Genomic DNA, 27,228 nt, shown 5'->3' on the forward strand with positions numbered 1-27,228 from the left:
TTTTAAAGAATAAGTTCTTTAGCAAGGTCTTTAGAGTAGATCAGAGGTGTCAAACTCATTTTAGTTCAGGGGCCACATTAAGCCACATTTGATCTGAAGTGGGCCGGACCAGTGAAAAAAAATAACATAATAACATATAAATAATGTCAACTCCAAACTTTCCTCAATGTTTTAGAGCAAAAAAACTAAAATTATGCAATGACAATGTTTACATTTACCAACTATCCTTTAAAATGTGAATAACAAGAACAAACAGAAATTTCTTTTTAAAAAAAACTAAGTGCGATTTTAACAATATTCAGCCTCAGTTTATCCTTTCCACATGTACATTACAACGTACAGATCACAGTGGATCTACAAATACACCAAACATTTAGTAACAGGCAGAATATTGTTAAAATTACACTTCAGATATTTCAAAATGTTCATATTTGTTGAGGTTATTTGTATTTTTGTGAAAAGTTAGTTTGTTTTAATGTCCATCCATCCATCCATCTATCCATCCAATCTATGAATAATGTAATTAGAAAATCATAAAGCTTAATATTTTCCACTAGTATATCAATGTAGCACTACTTTGTCAATAATTGTATTTAGTATACTTTGACTTTCTATCGATCTATCTATCTATCTATCTATCTATCTATCTATCTATCTATCTATCTATCTATCTATCTATCTATCTATCTGACTTTCACACGTGGTACCCTGGCTCTGAAAGAAAATAGAGTAAAGGGCAATTTTCAAGGTTAGCAGAAAGTTAAAATGCACATACAGGGATAAAATGTGTGACATTTTGATTGGACAGGATAGACAAGTGTTGAGCAAAGTTGTGAAGAAGTGGAAAGAGAGAAAGTGTCACTTTAGCCTCGTTGTCATGGAGAATTTAGGAAAGTGATATTTTTCTCCTTTTTATTTTACACCATTCCAAGCCCTCCATGTCTAGTTTAAAACACCCTTCTCAGACACCAATGAGTGAACGTACTTGACATATTGTCCACTGTGGCATCAGTTCATATTTCTGGAACTGGGTGAAGCCTCCAGTTCCAAAATGGCCTTTCTCCACAAAATCCAATAAAAAAAAAAAAAAGCACATGATTGAATCCTGTCCCTTTTGTGACAGCTGAAGCTCGGAACAAACTACGTTAACGAATGTAGTCACGGGAATCACAGAAATTGCATTTCGTATGATGCTCAACGTGGAGTTGTCACTCAGAATTATCTGCGACTTTGTTGAGGAACACAGTGGAGGGATTTCGGCAGAAAATACAAATTAAAAGTAAAAAAGGGGAGAGACAGTGGCTGGGAGACAGGAGAATTCCAGAGCTGAGCCTGTTTCCAAAGCTGCTGCCGCCGTGGTCTAATCTTTAAAGTAACTGTACACATGCACCACTTTGAAAAAAGGCAGGAGAAAATGAGATCATTAATAGGGATGGCAAGGCAATAGATTTGTGCATTTATTATACAGAGAAACAACATAAACAAGCACTGTGCGAAGCAGATAAGCAGGCTGCCACAAAGCTGCTCCCGGCCAGCTGGGCCACTAATCTGCGCTGTGGCCTACAGAGACGTCACTATAGATTGGATGAAGAAAAGGCAGCTTTCTAAAACATTATGAACTAATATCAGTAATAATTACTCATGCGTACTCTATAGCAGAGCATTGCAGTCACATGTACACATACACAGTCACGCTCAGCCCCGCGTTCATAATATCATCCAATAAATAACGTCTGACCACCAAGCTTTGTCACGTCGTCTTTCAGCTGCGAGCATTTTATCTTTCTAAAAAAAGACTCCTCCAAATAGAGTCATTCTCTGTGATTTTGGGTATTAAACCTCCAGGATGCGGAGTTAATGGGATTGCTCCTGTTTTCCTTCTGGCTGAGGGTTGCATGGCGGCTGGAGGGGCTGCTAGCTGATGCCTAGAACCGACTTAGCGCAGACAAGAAGAAACCAAGCCAATTTTGACTTTGTTGCGTCTCCAGCATGGCCAAGACTTCCAATTCCATCAGGCCTTTGCTGCTGGGGCGGCTGATAGAAATGGGCTCTAAGTCTTGTGGCTGGGCCAGCTTATTCCCTTATCTTCTAATGGCTCTGATAAGGGGGCTAGAGAAAATGGTGTCAAAATAGCCACTGTATGACCCACTGCCAACGACCCTGATTAATCCCAATAAGGAACAACAGGAACAAGCCATGGGTATTACAGACGCTCTAACAGCGATATCATTAACATATTTAGTCCGAGAGCAACAACTCGGAGTTTATTATCGTTGACATAACTGCTTACAATGCCAGAGCGTTTCCTCTGAGACTGAAACCCACCCACTTCACTCAGCCTGAGGTAACAATCTGTCCTCATGGGTGATCTCAAGTCTGACTCACCAGGGGCTTTGTAGAAGCCGATGTCTTCCTCGGTGAGAGGCAGCAGGTAGACTTCGCCTTCCTTCCACAGCAGGGGGTACTCCTGCCCTCCAGAGAACTCTCCCAACCAGCCATCCTGATCTGGAGGTAAAAAGAAAATGGTAATTTCAAACATTAATCATAGCGATTCCACTCTTCTGAGCTTTTAGTGTTCATAGAGAGTTTGGAGGTATTAATATGTAAAAGTCATAAGATTTTATGTCTTTAGTTTAGAGAAGGGGGAAAAAATGGCCCATATTAATTTTATATAACTCAGTAAAGACAGTACTTATTGAATTACATGTAACAGTATTTTATAAACATGATTCTTTTTCACTTAGTGATAAAGTATATGTATGTATGTATGTAAAATACAGTTACTAATCAAAATGTTGGTGATTACAAAGAGGCTACATTCAAATATATATCAGTTAAAATCTATCAATACACTCTTACAATTTATTCTTTTATTTTGCATCTTTATGGAAGATTTTCTTAACTCACAGTAATATAAAACTATTGGGCTGAAACACCATCAAGGGTATGATGATGTGTCGACATGTTGATAGATATGTCGTATTCCTATTTTCAAATATCCAAAAATTAGCTTAAAACCCCTTTAGCCCTATCAGCCCGCCCGCGGGCCGAAAAAATTATATTAATATTTATCTATTTTAAAAATATAATAAATCAGGACAATGAATGTTTTTTTCAACTTTTGCTCAAAGTTTAGACCCTAATGTTAACAAAAGTACATCAAAAGTGTATTTTAGTGCAAACTTTAATGTTCAAACATGATTTTTAATCTTCGTGGGGTGAAATATACGCTATTAAAAATCTCCGACATGAACAATTAATTTATGCATATCATTGTCAATCCAGTCGAAAAAAAAAAAAGGCGAGGATAAAAAATTCCAGTTTCTCTTTTAGTTTGTTACAGTTTACTCAGGCATAGTAATAGATACAATATTTTAAACAATGGGAATAGGTTCTGTGAGGTCTCTAAATGTCCATAGACACCAAGAACATCCATATGAACCTTATTATTGTGAAGTAATACTTCATTTACTTTGGGTATGTCTGTTTAGGTGTTTTTCCCCTGAAAATATGGTCAGGGTTTAGAGTCTTTAGAATGAAGATGCATGTATCATTTCAAGAAATATCTAGGTAGAAATGGGAAATAATTTTCCCTTGTTCCACTGGCAGATTTTTTATTTTTTGCTCAATTCAAGAGTTTTTGCTTAATTCTAGCAAAAAAATAAAAAATAAAAATCTGCCAATGGAACAAGTGAAAATGATCTTGGTAAGATTTATTTAAATAAGATTTTCAAGATCCATTGTCTAAAAATAAGTTCTTATATCTCACTGAAAAGTTACTTTTTAGGTGATTATGCACTGTAAGACCGGATAAGTTGAGTTTACTTAAAAAAAAAAAATCTCAGGTAACTTGTTGCCTTAAAAAATTTAAGTAATGAGTAATGAAAACTTGAGTGTATTAAACTTAAATGCTTGATTTGAATGGAATTGCTATTTTAAGTACGACACACTAAATCCCAAGTTAATTTAACTTAAAAGTTGTTGCAATGTCAATTGCTTTGTATAATCATTCCACTTAATATCATCATTTCATTGTACTCAGTTCCAGGTTGATTTAAGTTAAAATGTTTTGCTTTATAAAATTTTTCAACTTCATATATTATCGCATGGATGGAAGTTAGGTAAAAAGTTAGCAGTGTAATTTGCCAGCACAGGAAGTGCTTCTAATTTGGCAAGACAAACATTTGTATCGTCCAACAAGAATCCTAGATGTACAGTTAATCAATTGTTGGGCCTATGGCTCTGACTCTTGGTGCAGCTCTACAAAAATACCAAAACAAACACAAAAAGGCCAAATTAACATTAAGTCCAAATTAACACTAACACCACAACCCCACTGAACCCCTGCACAGAAAAATAACACATTTTCAACAACATGCCCAATACCCACAATGCAATGCAGAGATAAAAAGGTGTGGTCATGACTAAAACTTAGTGATTTAAATCCATTCATCTTCAACTTTTTCATACTTTCGACTATGTCTACAAATTAGTAGAATATTCTGAACATTTTATAGCAGGGGTGTCAAACTCATTTCAGTTCAGGGGCCACATTCAGCCTAATATGTTGTAAAGTGGGCCGGACCAGTAAAATAATATAAATAATAGGATAAGAACTGATAAATAATGTCAACATCCGAAGTTTTCTCTATGTTTTTCAGTGAAAAAAGTAAAATTCCATGATGAAAATTTTTACACCTACCAGCCGTACTTGAACATAACATGAACAAATACAAACAACCTGAAAATTCTTAAGAAAAAAAGTGCAATATTACACCCAAGTTGATCTTTTATACATGTGCATCACAACTTAAAGATTTAGTAACATGCAGAATATGGTTAAAATTCCACATACTTCTCTTAAGACATTTCACATTGTTCATATTTGTTCGGGTTATTCATATCTTTTGTAAAAGGATAGTCTGTAAATGTAACTTTTTCTTTTCTAATTTGACTTTTTTATACTAAAACAGAGGAAAATTTGCAGTTTTCATTATTTATAGGTTATTATGATAATATTTAACTGGTCTGTTCCACTTAAGATTGAATTGACCTAAAATGATTTCAACATCTTTGATTATAAATATCTTCAGTGTAATTTTTGCATTTCACAAATTCATCCTAGGGGCCAGATTGGACCCTTTGGCGGGCTGGATTTGGCCCCCGGGCCTTATGTTTGACACCTGTGTTTTATAGTAATGTCATTAAACTGAAATCATTTAAGTACATTGTAATTAAAGCATTTTAGTAAATACAAACAGTGTGACTTATTTTAAGTGTGATGAGATATTTTGACTAGAAATGAGAAAAACACACATGGTAAGATTTAGATTTTGGCAGTGTAGTAATGTGTATGCAGTACGGTTGAAACATAACCTCCCAAACCCTGGTTCATACCATCAATGAAGTCAGACGTGATGTTGAATGCGGTGTAGTGACTGGACGAGGTGCAGACCAGCGAGTGTCCGGAGCAGAAACAAGCCTGGCAGCCTGCGGGGTTTCCTTCTTGTAGGTTGAAAAAGCCTGGTTTGCATCTGTAGGTATATACACAAACACACACCCCAATATGCATAAAAAGTTATTAACATGCAGATGCAGCCCACACGCCTCATTGCAGCCATTTACCACATCCTTGCCGGAGTGTTATTCTTTCTAATCTCTCCCGAGTTGCTTTTTTTTTTTAAATACAGTAAAAGTTGTGGATGGTAGTAGCTGCAAAGTAACACTGTTAAAGAAGAGAAGAGTCAAATGTAGAATAGCTGGGAGGACTCTGAGCTTTGACCTGCAGGCACCGGCTGACTTATGGGTGGGACAGGAACACCACTAAAAATCAAGCGCTACACGAGTCACATTACACACGAGAGGAAGCGGCTCAACCAGCCATGAAATCAGACAAAAAAGTCAACCCAAAATTATTCAATAGTCTGGGACCTGAGGCTGTGTGTTTTACTAATGTCACAGTGAGTTTATCTGCTTGATCCTGTATCCCCGGAGAGCTAGACAGAAGAGAATTGGATATGGACGTGTTGTAAAAGTCGTGTTCAGTGTTTAAAAAAAATCTAAATGATAGATTAGCCCAAAGTACGAACAATATGGAAACAAATGAGGTTCAACCTTTTCTTTGTATCACTCTGCAGGATAAAGACAAGGCTGTGAATGGCTTTTGTTATGTTGTCACGCAAGACTACAACAGTTTCCTAGGACACCACAGATCATATGTGGACACACTAATAATAATAATAATAATAATAATAATAATAATAATAATAATAATAATAATAATAATAATAATAATGATGATGATGATGATGATGATAATAATAATAATGATGATGATTACGATGATGATGATATTAATAATAATAATAATAATAATAATAATAATAATAATAATAATAATAATAATAATAATAATGGTGATGATGATGATGATGATGATGATAACAATAATAACAATAAAGATGATGATAATAATAATAATAATAATAATAATAATAATAACAATAATAATAATAATAATAATAATAATAATAATAATAATGATGATGATGATGATGATGATGATAATAATGATGATGATGATGATAACAACAACAATAATAATAATAATAATAATAATAATAATAATAATAATAATAATAATAATAATAATTCTGATGGTGATAATAATAATAATAATAATAATAATAATAATAATAATAATAATAATAATGAGTTTATACCGTTGCAGAAAAAAAAGTTTTCTTCAATTTCTTGTTCATTTTAATGCCTGGTACAACTAAAGGTACATTTGTTTGGACAAATAACAATGATAACAACAAAAATTGCTCATTAAAGTTTAATTTCAGAGCTGGTATCTATCCATTTTCCATGTTTTCTTGATAATAACCAAAATCACTTCAGTTCTTACATCAATATCTATGGCATTGTACTGACAAACCAGTGCTTTTAGACTTTCCGTGTTTTCTTTTCTGTCTGTTTTAGTCACATGATACACACAGGAGTTTGTACTTGATTGCATAACCATTGTTTTTGATGACTTTTGATGGTCCAATAATTTTTTTCCACAACTGTATTTCAGCTCAGTGCAAACAACCCTCCCACCTGTGCTTCTTTAGAAACTATGTCCCCCACCCAAAGTCAAATTAGCTCATAAATTATATAAACAAATACACCTTAGAGACGCCAAAAGTGCACTGAGTAAAAAAATCTGTAAGTGGTCAATCCCCTTAGAACTATTGTATTAGAATAGAATAGAATAGAATAGAATAGAATAGAATAGAATAGAATAGAATAGAATAGAATAGAATAGAATAGCCTTTATTGTCATTGCGTGTACAGTGACACAACAGTATTAACAAACACCAGTGCTATAGAAATAAGAAAAGAACAAATATAAAATTGCAAAAACAAAAAATTAAGAATAAAAATATATTTAAAAAATAAAACTACAATTTAAGTGACATAAGAATAGAGCTTAGTAGAATAATAAAAATAAAAAAAAATAAACTGGATAAAATATGAATATATACAGTATAACAGGATGTGTTACCATGAATAACAGTATGTATATCTATTAACAGTATTAACAGCATCTATTTCGTATAAAAACAATACGTACATCTATGTAAAACAGTATGTATACCTATGAACCAGCTCTATATAAAATATAGTGCATTTGTTTTTTGATACATATTGAATAAATATTGCATTGTTATTGCAGGACAGAAGATTATTGCATGGTTATGGGTCAAAACACAGACAGCAAACTTTAATTGATTGCCATTCCAACATTTATTTCAATATAAAGTAGCTCCTTGTTTCTGATAATCCCCTATGGTCCAACTAAAGCAAAAATGAATTTCACCCTTTCGTGCACGAATTATGAGAACCTTAATCAAGATTTTTTTTCCCTGAGTGTTTTCGTTTTTCTTTAAACATGAAAAAACAATGTGATTGAAAAATCTCTTATAAAAATAAACAAATAAATAGATAGATAAAATGAATAAAAAGTAAAAAAAACAAAAAAATTAGAAAATAAAAAAGTAGAAAAAAATAAAATATGATAATAGTAATAATAATCATAATAATAATTATAAGAAGAAGAAGAAGAATCAGCTGGATACCATACGTTTAATTTTTGAAGCAAGGAAACATGTATTTACTGATAAAATGTGTGAAAACTATGGGGGGGGGGGGGGGGGGGGGGGGTGATTCTGGGGGTTTATACTCAGGGGAGATCTACATAATGTTACCAATTCATGTCAGAAAAGATATGTTGTGTCTTAAAACTTTAATAAAGATATGTGTAAAATAAATAAATAAATAAATAAATAATCTATGAATATACAAGAGAACAGCTGAATAGCCGTCCACTGTAGTGACCACTATGCATGAAAGGGTTAAAAGTAAAAATGTGAGTCATTTAGCAACACTTATCTGTCAAATTGTTTCTAAAATGTCCCATCAGAGAGATTTCAAATGCTGTGTTTTGACCCTTATAGTTATTGCATATAATTCACATTTGGGGGATTATTGTACATTATGGGAAGATACAATGGAGGGAAGCAGTAGAATGTGGAGAAACCAGAGTTATTACTTTACCCCAGAGTTATTGCAGTTAATCATGGCCTCACCTATCGCAGCGCTGTCCTTCCACATGTGGTTTACAGTGACAGTGTCCATCCAGAGGAGAGCAGTCGTCCACGGTCCCACTGGACTCACAGTCACATGGCCTACAGACGACAAATGACTTGAAAATCAAACACTGAAACCCACAACACTTAAAAACAAGTGTGGGTCTGTATAAAAAAAAAAAAAGGTCCTCATTAAGACCAGATTATCCTTTCAGTCATTTAACCCATAAAGACCCAAACATCCACCATCAACCAAAACCATCTACTGATATAAACTGTTTAATACCTGTCGATCCATTAATCCTATCAATACATGTAAACAATTGGTGCAAAATACAGTTTGTCATCTTTTCATGGTCATCAGATATGACCCATTTGGACATTCAGAGGCTCTGTAGTTACCATGGAAACACCATCACCTTCTACAACATGCATTCACCAGTAAAACCCATGGAGTTGGATCAATGACAGTGGATGGACACTCGTGTTTTTTCGTTCAGTTATTGATATTTTTGCTGAAGAAGTCACTTTTTCCTAAATTTTTTAGTAGTAGCAGTAGTAGTAGTAGTTTATTCGGTCGTTAATTACTTGAATGAATAAATGAATGAATGAATGAATGAATGAATGAAATCTTTATTTCGAACATGCAGACAGTAAAATCGAAACAAAAATCAACCAACAAAATATAAATACTGGTACATAAATGACTGATAAGTAAACAAACAACAAAATAAATAAATAACTTAAAAGAAAAAAAATAAATAAATAAAAATAATAATAAAATGAAATGAAGAAATTAAACATGCTCAAAAAGGAGTGGGAAGAAGTAAAAACTTATGTACTCCTACCCCCTATTTCTATTCCTTCTGATCATTATATAGCAATTATTATTTAGTATAATAATAATAATAATAATAATAATAATAATAATAATAATAATAATAATAATAATAATAATAATAATATATCCTTTTATCTACATACACTAATATTATAATACCCATTTACAACTCTTCCTACCAGATATTAATAAAAACTGAAAAGAACAAAAACAAAGAAACAAAACAAACAAAGACCCTCAAACAAAAACACATATACATGCATAATATAAATACATACAATATTCTATATTGTCCTACATAGTAATAATATATTCATATGTCCATGTTTAAACTAGATATTATCAGTGCATATGTGTCAAAGCCCCCCTATGAAAACCAACCGGATTCCCTCCTCAGGTCCTTTCTTCTCTGTATTTTGTAAAAATCATTTCTTTGTATTTGTTTTTAAACTTTAACCCTTTCATGCATGAATTATGAGACCCTAAATCAAGATTTTTTTTTTTTTTTTCCTGTGTGTTTTTATTCCTCTTTAGGCATGTTTTTTTTCATCACTTTCATTTTTTAATCACTTGTTACTCATTCCATTTCAGAGATTTCCTGAAAATTTCATCAAAATCCATCCATAACTTTTTCAGTTATGTTGCTAACTAACCAACAAACAAACAAACAAACAAACCCTGGCAAAAAACATCACCTCCTTGGCGAAGGTAATGATTAAATACGTCAAAAAAATCCTTTGGGAACTGCCATAGAAGAAACACTGGGTTTTTATGGGTTAAATAATTGATCATTTATGTTGGCAACTAATAAAATCCCTTTTTCTTGACTTTTCTCGATTTCTGACATAATAACCCTCAATTTTAATCTGAACTTTTACAAACATCTACATGATCGGTGAATTAAATATAGGGAAAAAAAACTTGATTTTCACTGAAAAACTGCAAAACACAGAGGATAATATTACAGTAAATGCTGATAAATCACTTAAGAAAGGTTAAATATAGAGAAAACTGCCACAAAAGTTGCTCTGGGTCTTTATAGGTTAATAAATTTACACAACTGGATCCTATAGGAAATAAATCATAACTGAGTGACTGAATATATGGCTCCCCGGTGACTTCGATTGTGTCAGAATCTGTTTGATCTCCTTCATTGATTGGCTCCTTTTGTTTGGAACTGTTATACTGAATCTATTTTATAATGAGGCACTAATACAAATAATTCAATTATCCCAAGACAAGCCATCTTGTGTTGGTTCTGCTCCAATGGTCTGCGTAATTCACACCTCAGCTCAACACCCTGATTTTATTGCATGACTGAGAGAAAGCGCCGTGTGTTTGTACGTATCCGAAAACCATGTGTGTGTGTCTTGAGAACATTCACGGCTGCACACTTCGGCTGTACGCATTGACAAGTAAGGGCGATAAAGATGACTCGTGAGGCTTTGTCTGCGCAGATCTTATTCAATTATCGATCGGTTGCCCTGTCATCTCCAGCCTCATTTGGAAGTCACAACAATAAATATCGCCATCTTTCAACTGCCCTGCTTGTCAGTACCTACAACTGAATCCTAGTGTTCTTCTGTTTAACAGTCAGTCCGCTGTCCGTTTGTCACAGTAGCCACATTTATGAGGTGGAAGAAATAATATGAACACCAAACAGTCATTGATATGCGATTCAATACTGGCACAACTTAGCATTCCCACGGCAGGTAGAGGAGGGTCAGGGAGAGCTAGGATAGACTTCTTGTGAATATAAATACCACAACATACTTCTCACATGGACACACACACACACACGTACCCCGTCATAAACATTTACATGCAGCCTCATAGGCATACATACTTAGCAGAGTGCTCTGAGGTCGGAGAAAGTTGGGGGAGGGGGTTTGATTTTCATCTTTTTTTATCATCAAAATGTATGCAGCAACAAAGGACGGATGCAAAAATGTCCTTATCCAGTCTGAGACAGGGCAAAGCCTGCACTGTAAAAAAAAAATCTGTATTTTAACAGAATTTTTCAATGTTTATTTTACAGGTTTTTCCTGTATTTTTAAGATACAGGAAAATGTCAATAAAATGACAAAAACAGACTGTGATTTTACATGTCAAATGTAAAAAAACACAAAAAAACTAACTGTAAATAACCAAAAAATTTCAATTTTTTCAAAGATTTTTTTTTCTTTTTTCACAGAAAAATACAGTTAAAATACATTTACAAATGTATCATAATTTCCCAAATATTTATTTTCTATTTATGGGATTAAACTTTTAATTTAAAGTTTAATACTATAAAAAAAAAATAAAATAAGCTAAAATTACTGACAATTAACAGTAATAGAAGTATTTGTTCTGTAAGTTTCACAAGACTTGTTTGTTAATTGACAAATATCTTGTATAATTACGGGAGGTTTCACAACAAAAATATTGAATAAATGTATTTTTGTGAATGTATAACATGTATATCTCCCATATGTATAGCTCCCAAGAAGTATTTATTTTACCCCAGCTGCTCCAGCTTAACCCACACACACCCAAACATGCACCGTCAACCAAAAAGCATCTACTGATCTAAACTGTTCATCCCCTAACCCAGTGGTTTTCAACCTTGAGGTCGCCTGCACTGTAAAAAAAATCTGTAATTTAACAGAATTTTCACTGTTTATTTTACAGATTTTTCCTGTATTTTTAAGATACAGGAAAATATCAATGAAATGACAAAAACAGACTGTGATTTTACATGTCAAATGTAAAATAACATGAAAAAAACTGTAACTGAATAACCATAAAATTTCCATTTTTTAATTTTTTTTTTTTTTTTCACAGAAAAATACAGTTAAAATACATTTACAAATGTATCATGATTTCCCAAATATTTCCTTTCTATTTATGAGATTAAACTATTAATTTAAAATTTAAAACTGTAAAAAAAAATAAAATAAAAAAAAATAAATAAAAAAAAGCTAAAATTACTGACAATTAACCGCAAAAGAAGTATTTGTTCCGTAAGTTTCACCAGACTTGTTTGTTAATTGACAAATATCTTGTATAATTACGGGAGGTTTCACAACAAAAATATTGAATAAATGTATTTTTGTGAATGTATAACATGTATATCTCCCATATGTATAGGTCCCAAGAAGTATTTATTTTACCCCAGCTGCTCCAGCTTAACCCACACAGACCCAAACATCCACCGTCAACCAAAAAGCATCTACTGATCTAAACTGTTCATCCCCTAACCCAGTGGTTTTCAACCTTGAGGTCACCTGCACTGTAAAAAAAAATCTGTAATTTAACAGAATTTTCACTGTTTATTTTACAGATTTTTCCTGTATTTTTAAGATACTGGAAAATATCAATAAAATGACAAAAACAGACTGTGATTTTACATGTCACATGTAAAATAACATGAAAAAACTGGAACTGAATAACCACAAAATTTCCATTTTTAAAAGAAAATTTTTCTTTTTTCACTGAAAAATACAGTTAAAATACATTGCAAATGTATCATAATTTCCCAAATATTTCTTTTCTATTTATGAGATTAAACTGTTAATTCAAAGTTTAATACTGTAAAAAAATAAATAAAATGAGATAAAATTACTGACAATTAACCGCAAAAGAAGTATTTGTTCTGTAAGTTTAACAAGACTTGTTTGTTAATTGACAAATATCTTGTGTAATTACGGGAGATTTCACAACAAAATGTTGAATAAATGTATTTTTGTGAATGTATAACATGTATAAGCACTGATAAACTGTCCAAATACAGTTTTTATCAGTGGATTGTACAACTTAGTCTCATTGAAAATTATTTATATATATAAATTTATAGGAATTTGATTGTTTTAATATATGTAAATATTCTTTATTAAACATTAAAAAGTAAAAAAAAAATATGCAAAATCTCATGTAAAGTTAGGGCAAAAAGCTATATTTTAATTATGGAAAATTACCGTATTTTTATGAGATGGTTATTTTCCATTATTTAACAGTATTTTTTCGAAACCCCAGCTGCAGGAATATTACTGGGGTTTTTTTATAAGTTTTTTTTTTTTTTTTTTTACAGTGTGTGTCTTAAAGATCAGGAGGAAATGTATTAATGCTTCTAATAAAAGTCCTTGTGCTAATTAGTGCAGTGTAGGAAATAAATTCTTTAATGTGCGAGTGACATATTACAAATGCAAACACGGCTGCTCAATTAATAAAAGCAGTCGTAATCAGTCATCCATGCAAAAAAAAAGAAAAAAAAAAAAAAAGAAAAAGAAAAACTATTTAAGAGGCCCTCAATGACAAATCACTGAATATATTGAAGGTAGACAGCGCTACATTATGCTGCCAAAGGTGAAATGAAAAAAAGTGAAGTACCTCAAGTACTGTTGTTGGTAATTAAGTCATTACATTTATTTAACCTGCAAAGACCCAGACATCCACAGACAACCAAAAGCACCTACTGATGTAAAGGATTTAATACCTGTTCATCCACTAATCATATCAATACATGGAAATAATTGGTGTAAAATACAGTTTGTCATCTTTTCATGGTCATCAGATATGACCCATTTGGACGTTCAGAGGCTCTGTAGTTACCGTGGAAACACCGTCATCTTTTACTTCTACTTCTTGACTCACCAGTAAAACCCATAGAGTTCGATCAATGACAGTGGATTGAGGCGCTTGTTTTATGTTCAATTCATGCAATTTTTGTTGAAAAAGCAACTTTTTCTTCAGTTTTCTCTGTTTCTGATATAATAAAAACACAACTTTAATCTGAGTTTTTATGAACATCTACATGTTCTGTGAATTAAATACAGGAAAATACATCATTTAGACTGAAAAAAACACAAAACACAGAGGATAAAATTATAATAAATGGTGATAAATCAATTAAGAATGATTAAATAGGTAGAAAAATTCATTTGGGAACTGCCACAGAAGAAGCACTGGGTCTTTATGGGTTAAATGATTGATAATTTTATGTTGGCAACACTAACAATAAATGATAAACTGCCTGGCAAGTGAATTTAACCCATAAAGACCTGCTTTGTGTTTTGATATTGATATATTTGCTGATAAAATTACTTTTTCTTCAGTTTTCTCTGTTTTTGACATTATAACCCTCAATTTTAATCTGAGCTTTTATGAACATCTACATGATTAGTGAATTAAATTTAGGAAAATACCTGATTTTGACTTAAAAAAAAAAAACAAAAAAACACTCAAATTGCAGAGGATAATGTTGTGATAAATGGTGATAAAACACTTAAGAAAGGTTAAATAAAGAGAAATATTCATTTTTGTAATCGCTACAAAAGTAGCCCTGGGTCTTTATGGGTTAAAGATGACAAAAAACTTGTAAAAATGAATCCCCACTCCTTTGCATAACTTCCACTTCATATGTAGAGAGTTGTTAGAGCTTTTTCACTGAAGTTTTGAAAAGCCAGGGAGGCTGGACTAGTCACCATGGTAACAGATGGAGGAAACTGCTTGGTATCTGGCTCGGTGCGAGGTGTCGTCAAACACCGGGTTCTTCAGTTCTCCCGTTGGTCCGGACAGCTGGTCATTCTGGCCCTCGGATTTGGAGTCCATAAACCCACTCAGAATATGCAGCAGGAGGGAATCTGCCGCAACTATGAGCAAGAGTTTTCTCACAAAACGGCAGTAGGGGACGATGGTAAATGTACAGAGGCAGTATTGTTCTCTGAAATATTAACCCACAAAGACCCAAACAGCAACTGGTGACCAAAGGCTTCTACTGACCTGTTGGTTCACTAATCCTATCAATACATGTAAATAAATGGTGTAAAATGCAGTTTATCATCTTTTCATTGTCATCAGATATGACCCATTTGGATGTTCAGAGGCTCCGTAGTTACCGTAGAAACACTGTCATCTTCTACAACACTGATTCACCAGTAAAACCATGGAGTTGGATCAATGACAGTGGATGGACACACTTGTTTTATGTTCAGTTCACAATATATTTTACTGAAAAAGTCACTTTTTCTCCAGTTTTCACTGTTCTGATATAGTAACAGTTGAATTTGAAGGCTTTGGAGTGCCTCAGGGTTCTATTCTGGGTCCTGTTTTCTTTGTATATGCTGCCCCTGGGTTCCATTTTTAGAAAGCAGAGCCTCCAACTTCATTGTTTTGCTGATGATGTACAAATCTACTTTTCCCCTCAAAATAAACAATAAAGCCTCTGTGCAGGTCCTATTGGACTATCTGCAGGATGTCATCTTCTGTGAAACGGATTCACCAGTAAAACTCATGGAGTTAAATGACAGTGGATGGGCACACTTGTTTTTCTGTTCAGTTATCTTTGTTAAAAAAAAGTCACTTTTTCTTCATTTTTCTCTGTTTCTGACATAATAACTGACAACTTTAATCTGAAGTTTGCATTGGTAGATGAGCAAATGATGGAGGATGTATAACAGCTCAATGAAATATACAGTAGTGGTTTTTGGATTCAATATTTTAACTCATAAAGACCCAAACACCCACTGGTGACCAAAACCATGTAGTGATGTAAATGTTTAATGTGTTGATCCACTAATCCTATCAATACATGTAAATAATTGGTGTAAAATGCAGTTTATCATCTTTTTATGGTCATCAGATATGACCCATTTGGACATTCAGAGGCTCCGTAGTTACCGTAGAAACACCGTCATCTTCTACAACATTGATTCACCAGTAAAACCATGGAGTTGAATCAATGACAGTGGATGGACACACTTGTTTTATGTTCAGTTCACAATATATTTTACTGAAAAAGTCACTTTTTCTCCAGTTTTCACTGTTCTGATATAGTAACAGTTGAATTTGAAGGCTTTGGAGTGCCTCAGGGTTCTATTCTGGGTCCTGTTTTCTTTGTATATGCTGCCCCTGGGTTCCATTTTTAGAAAGCAGAGCCTCCAACTTCATTGTTTTGCTGATGATGTACAAATCTACTTTTCCCCTCAAAATAAACAATAAAGCCTCTGTGCAGGTCCTATTGGACTATCTGCAGGATGTCATCTTCTGCGAAACGGATTCACCAGTAAAACTCATGGAGTTAAATGACAGTGGATGGGCACACTTGTTTTTCTGTTCAGTTATCTTTGTTAAAAAAAAGTCACTTTTTCTTCATTTTTCTCTGTTTCTGACATAATAACTGACAACTTTAATCTGAAGTTTGCATTGGTAGATGAGCAAATGATGGAGGATGTATAACAGCTCAATGAAATATACAGTAGTGGTTTTTGGATTCAATATTTTAACTCATAAAGACCCAAACACCCACTGGTGACCAAAACCATGTAGTGATGTAAATGTTTAATGTGTTGATCCACTAATCCTATCAATACATGTAAATAATTGGTGTAAAATGCAGTTTATCATCTTTTCATGGTCATCAGATATGACCCATTTGGACATTCAGAGGCTCCGTAGTTACCGTAGAAACACCGTCATCTTCTACAACATTGATTCACCAGTAAAACCATGGAGTTGGATCAATGACAGTGGATGGACACACTTGTTTTATGTTCAGTTCACAATATATTTTACTGAAAAAGTCACTTTTTCTCCAGTTTTCACTGTTCTGATATAGTAACAGTTGAATTTGAAGGCTTTGGAGTGCCTCAGGGTTCTATTCTGGGTCCTGTTTTCTTTGTATATGCTGCCCCTGGGTTCCATTTTTAGAAAGCAGAGCCTCCAACTTCATTGTTTTGCTGATGATGTACAAATCTACTTTTCCCCTCAAAATAAACAATAAAGCCTCTGTGCAGGTCCTATTGGACTATCTGCAGGATGTCATCTTCTGCGAAACTGATTCACCAGTAAAACTCATGGAGTTCAATGACAGTGGATGGGCACACTTGTTTTTCTGTTCAGTTATCTTTGTTAAAAAAAAGTCACTTTTTCTTCATTTTTCTCTGTTTCTGACATAATAACTGACAACTTCAATCTGAGGTTTGCATTGGTAGACGAGCAAATGATGGAGGATGTATAACAGCTCAATGAAATATACAGTCGTGGTTTTTGGTTTCAGTATTTAACCCATAAAGGCCCAAAGACCGACTGGTGACCAAAACCATCTACTGATATAAATGTTTAATAAGCGTTGATCCATTAATCCTATCAATACATGTAAAAAAAATGGTGTAAAATGCAGTTTGTAATATTTTCATGGTCATCAGATATGACCCATTTGGACGTTCAGAGGCTCCATAGTTACCGTGGAAACACTGTCATCTTCTACAGCATTGATTCACCAGTAAAACCCATGGAGTTGGATCAATGACAGTGGATGGAGACACTTGTTTTTGATATATTTTATGGAAAAAGTCACTTTTTCTTCACTTTTGTCTGTTTCTGATATAATAACCCTCAATTTTAACCTAAACTTCTATGAACATGTACATGATCAGTAAATTAAATATAAGAAAATACATGGTTTTCTACAAGAAAACCTTTCTACGAGACTGATCTCATGAAATCGTGTTGTATGTCATGCCAGTTCTTATGGTATTTGGTGTGCTATACGGACGCATTTTCATCCTTTTGTGTTATTCAACGCCATTTGGTCATGAGTCAATTTACGCTAAGATCTCTGGTTCACATAACCATAACCCTAACCCTCAGTGCATGGTATTTGATGTGGCATGAAAGCTTATAATGCCTACAGATAATGGTAATTAAAAGTGCTGTGTATATGTACACAATTTCATGATATCATGTTGTAAAGTACAGTAGATAGTATTATAATAAATGGTGATAAATCATTTAAGAAAGGTGAAATTTAGAAGAAAAAATAAATAAATAAAATTGGGAACTACCACAAAAGTAACACTGGGTCTTTATGGGTTAAAGTTGTAACTTTTTTGAAGATGCACACATTTGCAGCAACAAATAAATCTGAAAAAACCCTTTAAAAACCATTTAACCCTTTGAAAAGTTTGAAGTCATTTGTGCTGGATTTCAGGTGTGTAGAGATCAGACAAGTAAATAAATAACTTTATACAAATCAATGTGATCAAAATCAATATGAAACTGAAGATTTTGCATTTCTGATGATGCTTGAATGAACTCATTTTATTCAGTTACCACAGATAATACAACAGAATAAACAAGATCAACAAGTATTAAGTAGTGACTGAACAGAATCAGACAAATACAAAATACTGGTTTAATGGTTTCATATATGCCTGCCTACATTCTTATTAGCCAAGGTACCCTCCAAAAGAAAAATAAAATCATTGTTACTGTGTCATAATTTAGGCCCAGTAATAGAGCTACATGGTTTTTTTTCAATCCACCATTCTTTAGTTCTTTGTACAATAATGATATAAATTCTTTTTGGATCATTTTAGTGGATCACCTGTCATCACTTTCCTTTTGCACACTGCCTAGGAGTGACCTCGATTTTGCTCTGAATATGAGTTGCATTGTTTTGTAACAAATTAAATAATTAAATATCATAACAGTGGAATTAAACTCAGTACAATAATATTAATCAGTCTTATTTATAGTGCACATGCTCTTTATTTTTATAATAAGATTCTTGAATTTAAAGTTATTTAAAAGCTTGACTTGGCACAATAGCTTTAAAAGGGAAAAGTCAATTAGCAATCAATTATATACAAGATATTATATTTAGTATTTTCTCGTTTTAACTAAAAGTGAAACTCATTTATTTTTTTCTTACATATTATAATCCATATGTTCTCTCCTTGTTCATTTTTTGATCACAAACACAATCCTTAGAACCGGTGTCAATTTCAGTTTTACAGATATATGATTTTAAATGAAAATACTCATTAATGTCTTTTTCATTTATTTACAAATATCATGCATTTTGTTGTCTTTTCTTATTTTACATCATTTCTTGACAATAGAGGATTTTCACCTCCTTTTCAATAGTGCACAAACGTCCCTTTAAATTTCTGCCAAAGCAAAACAAAGACTAGACAAAGAGTTTAGTTTTGGAGAATGGGCAAGAATTTGACTGGAAAAGAAAAATGTGCAGTGATTCTGTTTTTGCACACTTTGTACAGTTTGTAATTGAATGTTCTGAGATGTGCAATTGAAATGGACTCATTGCAGCCACTAATATTGTTAAAATGTTCATCTTTGTTACCAAAATTTGTTTGCTGTTCTAAAAAAATTAACTTTATTGTCATAGTTGGAAGATAATTGTGCATTTCCTATTTTAATTTGGAAAAATATTGTCTCAGGGAGGAGTCTTGTTGAGTTTATTACCTCCACCAAGTGTAACGGTGGAGGTTATGTTTTCATCTGGGTTTGTCTGTCTATGTGTCTGTTTGTCTTTTAGCAAGATAACTCAAAAATTTATGGACAGATTTTCAGGAAATTTTCAGGAAATGTTGATACTGGCACAAGGAAGAAATGATGACATTTTGGTGGTGATCGGGGGTGGGGGGGCCTACGGGGGGGCCCCACTGATCGGCCTTGGCGGAAGTCTGTGCTGTCTTTTCTAGAAAAGCACTCTGAGAGAACAGATCTCCGCCAAGGCCGATCAGTGGGGCCCCCCCGTGGGCCCCCCTACCCCCGATCACCACCAAAATGTCATCATTTCTTCCTTGTGCCAGTATCAACATTTCCTGAAAATTTCATGACAATCCATTTATGACTTTTTGACTTATTTTGCTAACAAACAAACAAACAAACACTGGGGGGGTAAGATCTGTCTTGGCAGAGGTCTGCGCTCTCCGAGTGTTTTTCCTGTTTTTATTTGTTTTCTACCTCTGCCAAAGGTATGGCAGAGGTTATGTGTCCATCGGGGTTTGTTTGTTTGTCTGTTAGCAAGGTAACTCAAAAAGTTATAGATGGATTTTGATGAAATTTTCAGGAAATGTTGACACTGGCACAAGGAAGAAATGATTAAATTTCGGTGGTGATCGGGGCGGGGGGGCTGATCTGCCTTGGTGGGGGTCTGCTCTCTCCGGGTGCTTTTCCAGTTTTGTAGAGCATTTTTGAGGCCTAAAACACTGTATATGTGCGGACAAAAGGTTTTAAAAAAAACATTGCTAAAAATATTGACATATTCAACATCGATATAATCTGTTAGTGGGAACCTGGTGTAAGATTAACATCAGACACAAGAATGTTGGCAGCCAAAGTTAAAGAAGAATCCTTATTTAGTCACGGGTATCATGCAGACTTCGATGGTATATTCAACCTGTTGATACACACGTTATGTACTTCTAAGTGTATGTTAGATATAATGTCATAAGAATCCTGCTGACCAATAAGAATTGGTTTACAGACTGAATACAAAAATCAATTGTTCTTGCAGAATAGAGGCATGGTAATTATACATCACCCAGCCCTATTGTCAGATAAGATGAATGATATAAACATTAAATGCAGCATGCAAATTATAAAATTGATTAAACACTTGGCAAATATTAAAGGGTGACACATCGAAAGTGTAAAGATTAAATGCCATTTAAATGAAACACCCTGCTGTTCTAATTGATTTTTTTTTTTTTTTTTTGGTTTAAATCTTGAATAAGTTGAATGTTCTTTTCCCCCTCGTCCGTGTCTCCATCTTTAAAATTACTGCTCTCTGGGTTGCCTTGCTTGTTAGACCAGTTAGGGGTTAGGTTTTCATGTTGCCACGTCTTGGTACCTGCTGATAAAAGGGTCACAAATTCACACAGGTGTCACATCCACATGTGAGAATCCTCCAGTTCATGGCAGCGTTTCAGTTTAATAAAGCTGGTAAAACTGCAAAATGAGAAAGATTCACCACCAGTGTTGTGTAAGTTTACGGTGGCCCAGAGGTGCAACAGGCCAAAAAATGATCCACTAGACGAAAAAAATTATCTACTACAAGAAAAAAAAAGGAGAACAGCCTAAAAAAATTATCCACTAGATGAAAGAAATTATCTACTACAAGAAAAAAAAGGAGAACAGCCAAAAAAATTATCCACTATAAGAAAAAAAAGGGGAGAACAGCCTAAAAAAGTTATCCACTAGATGAAAAAAATTATCTACTACAAGAAAAAAAAGAGAACAGCCTAAAAAAATTATCCACTAGACAAAAAAATTATTTACTGCAAGAAAAAAAGAGAACAGCCCCAAAAAAATTATCCACTATAAGAAAAAAAAGAGAACAGCCTAAAAAAAATTATCCACTAGACAAAAAAATTATTTACTGCAAGAAAAAAAGAGAACAGCCCCCAAAAAATTATCCACTATAAGAAAAAAAAGAGAACAGCCTAAAAAAAATTATCCACTAGATGAAAAAAAAAAAATCCCCTATAAGAAAGAAAAGAGACCAGCCAAAAAAACCCATACCCTAACCCTAACCCAACCCGTCAACGTAATTGAAAAAGTGGATGATGGGTTTTTTTTTTCTTATAGTGGATATTTTTTTGGGCTGCTCTCTTTTTTTTCTCATAGTAGATAATTTTTTTCACCTGTTCTTTTTTTTTCTTATAGTGAATATTTTTTTGGGCTAGTAGATAATTTTTTTCGCCTGTTCTCTTTTTTTTCTTTTAGTAGATAATTTTTTTGGCTGGTCTCTTTTTTTTCTTATAGGGGATTTTTTTTTACATCTAGTGGATAATTTTTTTTAGGCTGTTCTCTTTTTTTTCTTACAGTGAATAATTTTTTGGGGGCTGTTCTCTTTTTTTTTCTTGTAGTAGATAATTTTTTTCATCTAGTGGATAATTTTTTTAGGCTATTCTGTTTTTTTTTCTTATAGTGGATAATTTTTTTAGGCTGTTCTCCTTTTTTTCCTTCTAGTAGATAATTTTTTTCGTCTAGTGGATAATTTTTTGGCCTGTTGCACCTCTGGGCCACCGTAGTAAGTTACTTTCAAACTGTAATCCATTACAGATTACTTGTTACTGCTATTTAAAAGTCAATCCTTACCTTACAATATTACTGTTTCTGAATTGTAATGTATTACATGACTCCTGTATTACTTTTGAGTTACATACAGACTGTCATCATAAAGGGTGCATGCCCCCCCCAATACAAGAGATAGGAGAGTCTTGGGCAAATAAATCTGTGCCTCAAAGTACATGTGGACTGATAGTTCAGTAAGTAACACTACAGTCTACGATGTTTGAATCCCAGAAGGAACGCTTGCATTTTTTTCAACATTTTCCATGTTCAAACAGGGGGCGTGGCACCGAGGATGCCAGTAGATCATGGGTGTCAAACTCATTTCAGTTCAGGGGCCACATTCAGCCTAATATGTTGTAAAGTGGGCCGGACCAGTAAAATAATATAAATAATAGGATAAGAACTGATAAATAATGTCAACATCCGAAGTTTTCTCTATGTTTTTCAGTGAAAAAAGTAAAATTCCATGATGAAAATTTTTTACACCTACCAGCCGTACTTGAACATAACATGAACAAATACAAACAACCTGAAAATTCTTAAGAAAAAAAGTGCAATATTACACCCAAGTTGATCTTTTATACATGTGCATCACAACTTAAAGATTTAGTAACGGGCAGAGTATAGTTAAAATTCCACATACTTCTCTAAAGACATTTCACATTGTTCATATTTGTTCGGGTTATTCATATTTTTTGTAAAAGGATAGTCTGTAAATGTAACTTTTTCTTTTCTAATTTGACTTTTTTATACTAAAACAGAGGAAAATTTGCAGTTTTCATTATTTATAGGTTATTATGATAATATTTAACTGGTCTGTTCCACTTAAGATTGAATTGACCTAAAATGATTTCAACATCTTTGATTATAAATATCTTCAGTGTAATTTTTGCATTTCACAAATTCATCCTAGGGGCCAGACTGGACCCTTTGGCGGGCCGGATTTGGCCCCCGGGCCTTATGTTTGACACCTGTGCAATAGATAAATCTGCAACTAGTCATAGAAACGTTAGCTTCCCTTGTCATTGCTGATCACAGGGATCATGCTAACTAGCTTCTGTAAAGCAGGGTTAGGGTTAGTACTGAGCATACATCCACGTGGACAATGGACTGTCTTCTGCCGTCTGCACCCACTGGCTGAACACCAACAGGAAATAGAACTGTACAGACGCATTTGTGATTCCTTAAGGTCTCACAGTGTTGTTTTTTGGTTTTTTTTTTTCATCTGAGTGATTCAATTATGGGCAAAAAGTGTGTTGTGACGCAAGCACTATTGAACATAAACCGAGTAATATATTACTGAAAATTGATTAGTGATGCTTTACACTACCGTGTTACAGCAAAAAGTAATCTGTTACTGTAATGAATTACTTTTGTAACTCGTTACTCCCAACACTGGATGTTTGCATTTGCATTGCTTATCCTCTTACCAATGAAAATAAATAAACAAAAAATAAAAAAAATAAAATAAAATTTGATTGACTTGATAGAGTGAGTGAGTGAGTGAGTGAAAGTTTTTTTTTTTGTTTTTTCCTCTGAGCAATTAAATTATGGGCAAAAAATGTGTTGTAATACAAGTGATACTGAAAATGCACAGAGTAAAATATTAGCCGACTAAATTGATAATTAATGCTGTGTTACAGTAAAAAATAATCTGTTACTGTAATACATTATTTTTGTAACTCATTACTCCCAACACTGATTGTTTGCATTTGCACTGCCTATCCTCTTACCAATGAAAATAAATAAACAAAAAATACAAATGAAATGAAATTTGATTGATTGATTGATTGATTGAAAGTTTTTTGTTTTTTTTTTCATTTGAGAAATTAAATTATGGGAAAAAATGTATTATAGTGCAAGCACTATTGAACATATACCGAGTAATATATTACTGTAAATTGATAATTAATGCTGTGTTACAGTGAAAAATAATCCGTTACTGTAATGCATTACTTTTATGACATGTTACTCCCAAAACTAGCTGTCTGCATTTGCACTGCTTATCCTCTTACCAATGAAAATAAATAAACAAAAAAAAAAAAATTAATTAAATTTGATTGATAGATTAACTGAAAGCTTTTTTTGTTTTTTTCATTTGAGCAATTAAATTATGGGCAAAAAATGTTTTATAATGCAAGCGCTATTGAACATATACCGAGTAACATATTACTGTAAATTGATAATTAATGCTGTGTTACAGTGAAAAGTAATCTGTTACTGTAATGCATTACTTTTGTAACTCATTACTCCCAACACTGGTTGTTTGCATTTGCACTGCCTATCCTCTTACCAATGAAAATAAATAAACAAAAAATACAAATGAAATGAAATTTGATTGATTGATTGATTGAAAGTTTTTTTTTTTTCATTTGAGAAATTAAATTATGGGCAAAAAATGTAATATAATGCAAGCGCTATTGAACATATACCGAGTAATATATTACTGTAAACTGATAATTAATTCTGTGTTACAGTAAAAAGTAATCTGTTAATGTAATGCATTACTTTTATGACATGTTGCTGTCTGCATTTGCACTGGTTATCCTCTTACCAATGAAAATAAATAAACAAAAAAAAAAAAAATTAATTAAATTTGATTGATAGATTAACTGAAAGCTTTTTTTTGTTTTTTTTTTCATTTGAGCAATTAAATTATGGGCGAAAAATGTATTGTAATACTACCCTATTGAACATGTATTGAGTAAAAAATTAGCTTACTGTCAATTGATAATTAATGCTGCGTTACAGTAAAAAGTAATCCATTACTGTACTGCATTACTTTTTTAACCCATTACTCCCAACACTGTTCATCACATCTGCTTGAGCCTCCGTTGTGGCATTCTTTTCAGATTTGCAGTCACACTTCTAAGATGTTTATTTTGTTTTAAATACGTCACCTTTTCAGTATTTTGGGCTTGTTGTACGTGTCAATATGTCTGCGGATGTGTGTTTTCGACTTCGCGTGTTGCTCACCTGCAGCCCCCGGGGCCTAGAGAATGAAAGCCAGCCAGACATGTGTCACACTTCTCCCCTGTCACCCCGACTCGACACGCACACCTTCCTTCTACATCACACTGCAGACTCACCGAGCCTGGGAGGGACAGTAGATGGATGGTACAACGAGACAAAAAGAATGGGAACACAGAGTACCAGGAGAGAAATAAAGAAAAAGGAGGAAAAAAAAAAAAAAATCCATGAGTGTTATCAATAAACTACACAGACCTGATCAATATATCATTTATTATGTCTCGTGAGATAACTGAGAACCTTTTATGGAAGAACCCAGAGGTGAGTCTGTAATGGAAGTCTATCCAGCCCCTGTGACAGTCTATAGCTTTGTGTTAATGGTGAATAAAAGCAGCTGCTGCATTGGGGATGTTAAAAAAAAAAGAACAATAACAGTGAAAGCTGATGAAGTCAGCTTTAGTTAACGCAACGGACTCCAACATCTGCTAAAACACCTAACAGCGTGCAAAAAGATGCCTCTCTTTACCCTGATGACGACCAAAATTAGACTGTGTTTAATGAGCTCTGGGTCCCTTTATTGATAACGTTCAGCGAATGAAGTGAACCCATTTATGAGAGCAGCGTCGGCAAAAGTCATAGCTTTCTTTAACCCGTAAAGACCCAAATATCCACCACTGACCATAAGCATCTACTGATCTAAACTGTTTAATAACTTTACAGCCAGTTATCCTACCATTACAAGTAAATAACTGGTGCAAAATGCAGTTTGTCGTCTTATACAGGGTGACACAAAAAAACGGGAACTTTTTAACAATCTAATAAAACCAAGAGTGATGGAAGAAAAATATTTTATTCATAGTAATTGAAACCTTAAAACATGCCATTTAAGAAACAATGATGGAATTTTCATTTTTTAAAAATTACTTCCTGTACAGGGTGGGGAAGCCAAAATTACAATGAACATTTAGTTGTTTTTTCTCAGCAGGCACTACGTCAATTGTTTTGAAACCAAACATATATTGATGTCATAATCATACCTAACACTATTATCCATACCTTTTCAGAAACTTTTGCGCATATGAGTAATCAGGAAAGCAAACGTCAAAGAGTGTGTGATTTGCTGAATGCACTCGTCACACCAAAGGAGATTTCAAAAATAGTTGGAGTGTCCATAAAGACTGTTTAGAATGGAAAGAAGAGAATGACTATGAGCAAAACTATTATGAGAAAGTCTGGAAGATACTATTAAAGAAGAATGGGAGAAGTTGTCACATAGAACACATAGACACATAGAATAAAAACATTTTCTATTATATAAATTTTCTTGTGGCAAATAAATTGTCATGACTTTCAATAAACTAATTGGTCATACACTGTCTTTCAATCCCTGCCTCAAAATATTGTAAATTTTGCTTCCCCACCCTGTAGATGGCGTCCTCCTGTACGAATGCATTCTTGAAATCTGCTGTTGAGATTCCTCATTGACCGCTGCAACAGCTCAGCTGGGATACTGTGAATTTCGTCCTGAATTCTCTGTTTTAACTCATCCAGAGTTCTTGGTCGAGTCGTGTACACTTTACTCTTGAGATAGTCCCACAAGAAAAAATCACAAACGGACAAATCTGGCGATCTAGGGGGCCAGGGAACGTTACCAAATCTTGAGATCACAAGGTTACCGAACAATTCTCGCACAGCTGCCAATGGTTACTAAAATGGGGGTGTGTTTACTTGCTCAAGGTCACTGTCTCGCAGTGCTGCCATTTGCTCATGTCTGCCAATATGCACTTCAAAAATTCCCGTTTTTTTTGGGTCACCCTGTAATTAAAAAAAAAAAAAGAAAATTCCATCATTGTTTCTTAAATGGCATGTTTTAAGGTTTCAACTACTATGAATAAAATATTTTTCTTCCATCAC

General features: G+C 33.6%; 1 protein-coding gene across 1 annotated transcript in view; it reads right to left on the bottom strand.

The window, feature by feature from the left end:
- Positions 1–27,228, bottom strand: part of LOC115430264 (laminin subunit gamma-1-like) — a 312,548-nt gene that overhangs the window by 128,431 nt on the left and 156,889 nt on the right. Inside the window, exons 6-9 of the mRNA XM_030150206.1 lie at positions 25,321–25,438; positions 8,637–8,735; positions 5,398–5,534; positions 2,386–2,505 (exon numbers count right to left, since the gene is read on the bottom strand). Of these exons, the coding sequence (XP_030006066.1) occupies positions 2,386–2,505; positions 5,398–5,534; positions 8,637–8,735; positions 25,321–25,438 (474 nt within the window). The remainder of the gene's footprint in view (positions 1–2,385; positions 2,506–5,397; positions 5,535–8,636; positions 8,736–25,320; positions 25,439–27,228) is intronic.

The sequence above is a fragment of the Sphaeramia orbicularis genome, chromosome 12 (genome assembly GCF_902148855.1).
Source record: "Sphaeramia orbicularis chromosome 12, fSphaOr1.1, whole genome shotgun sequence".
Lineage (NCBI taxonomy): Eukaryota > Metazoa > Chordata > Actinopteri > Kurtiformes > Apogonidae > Sphaeramia > Sphaeramia orbicularis.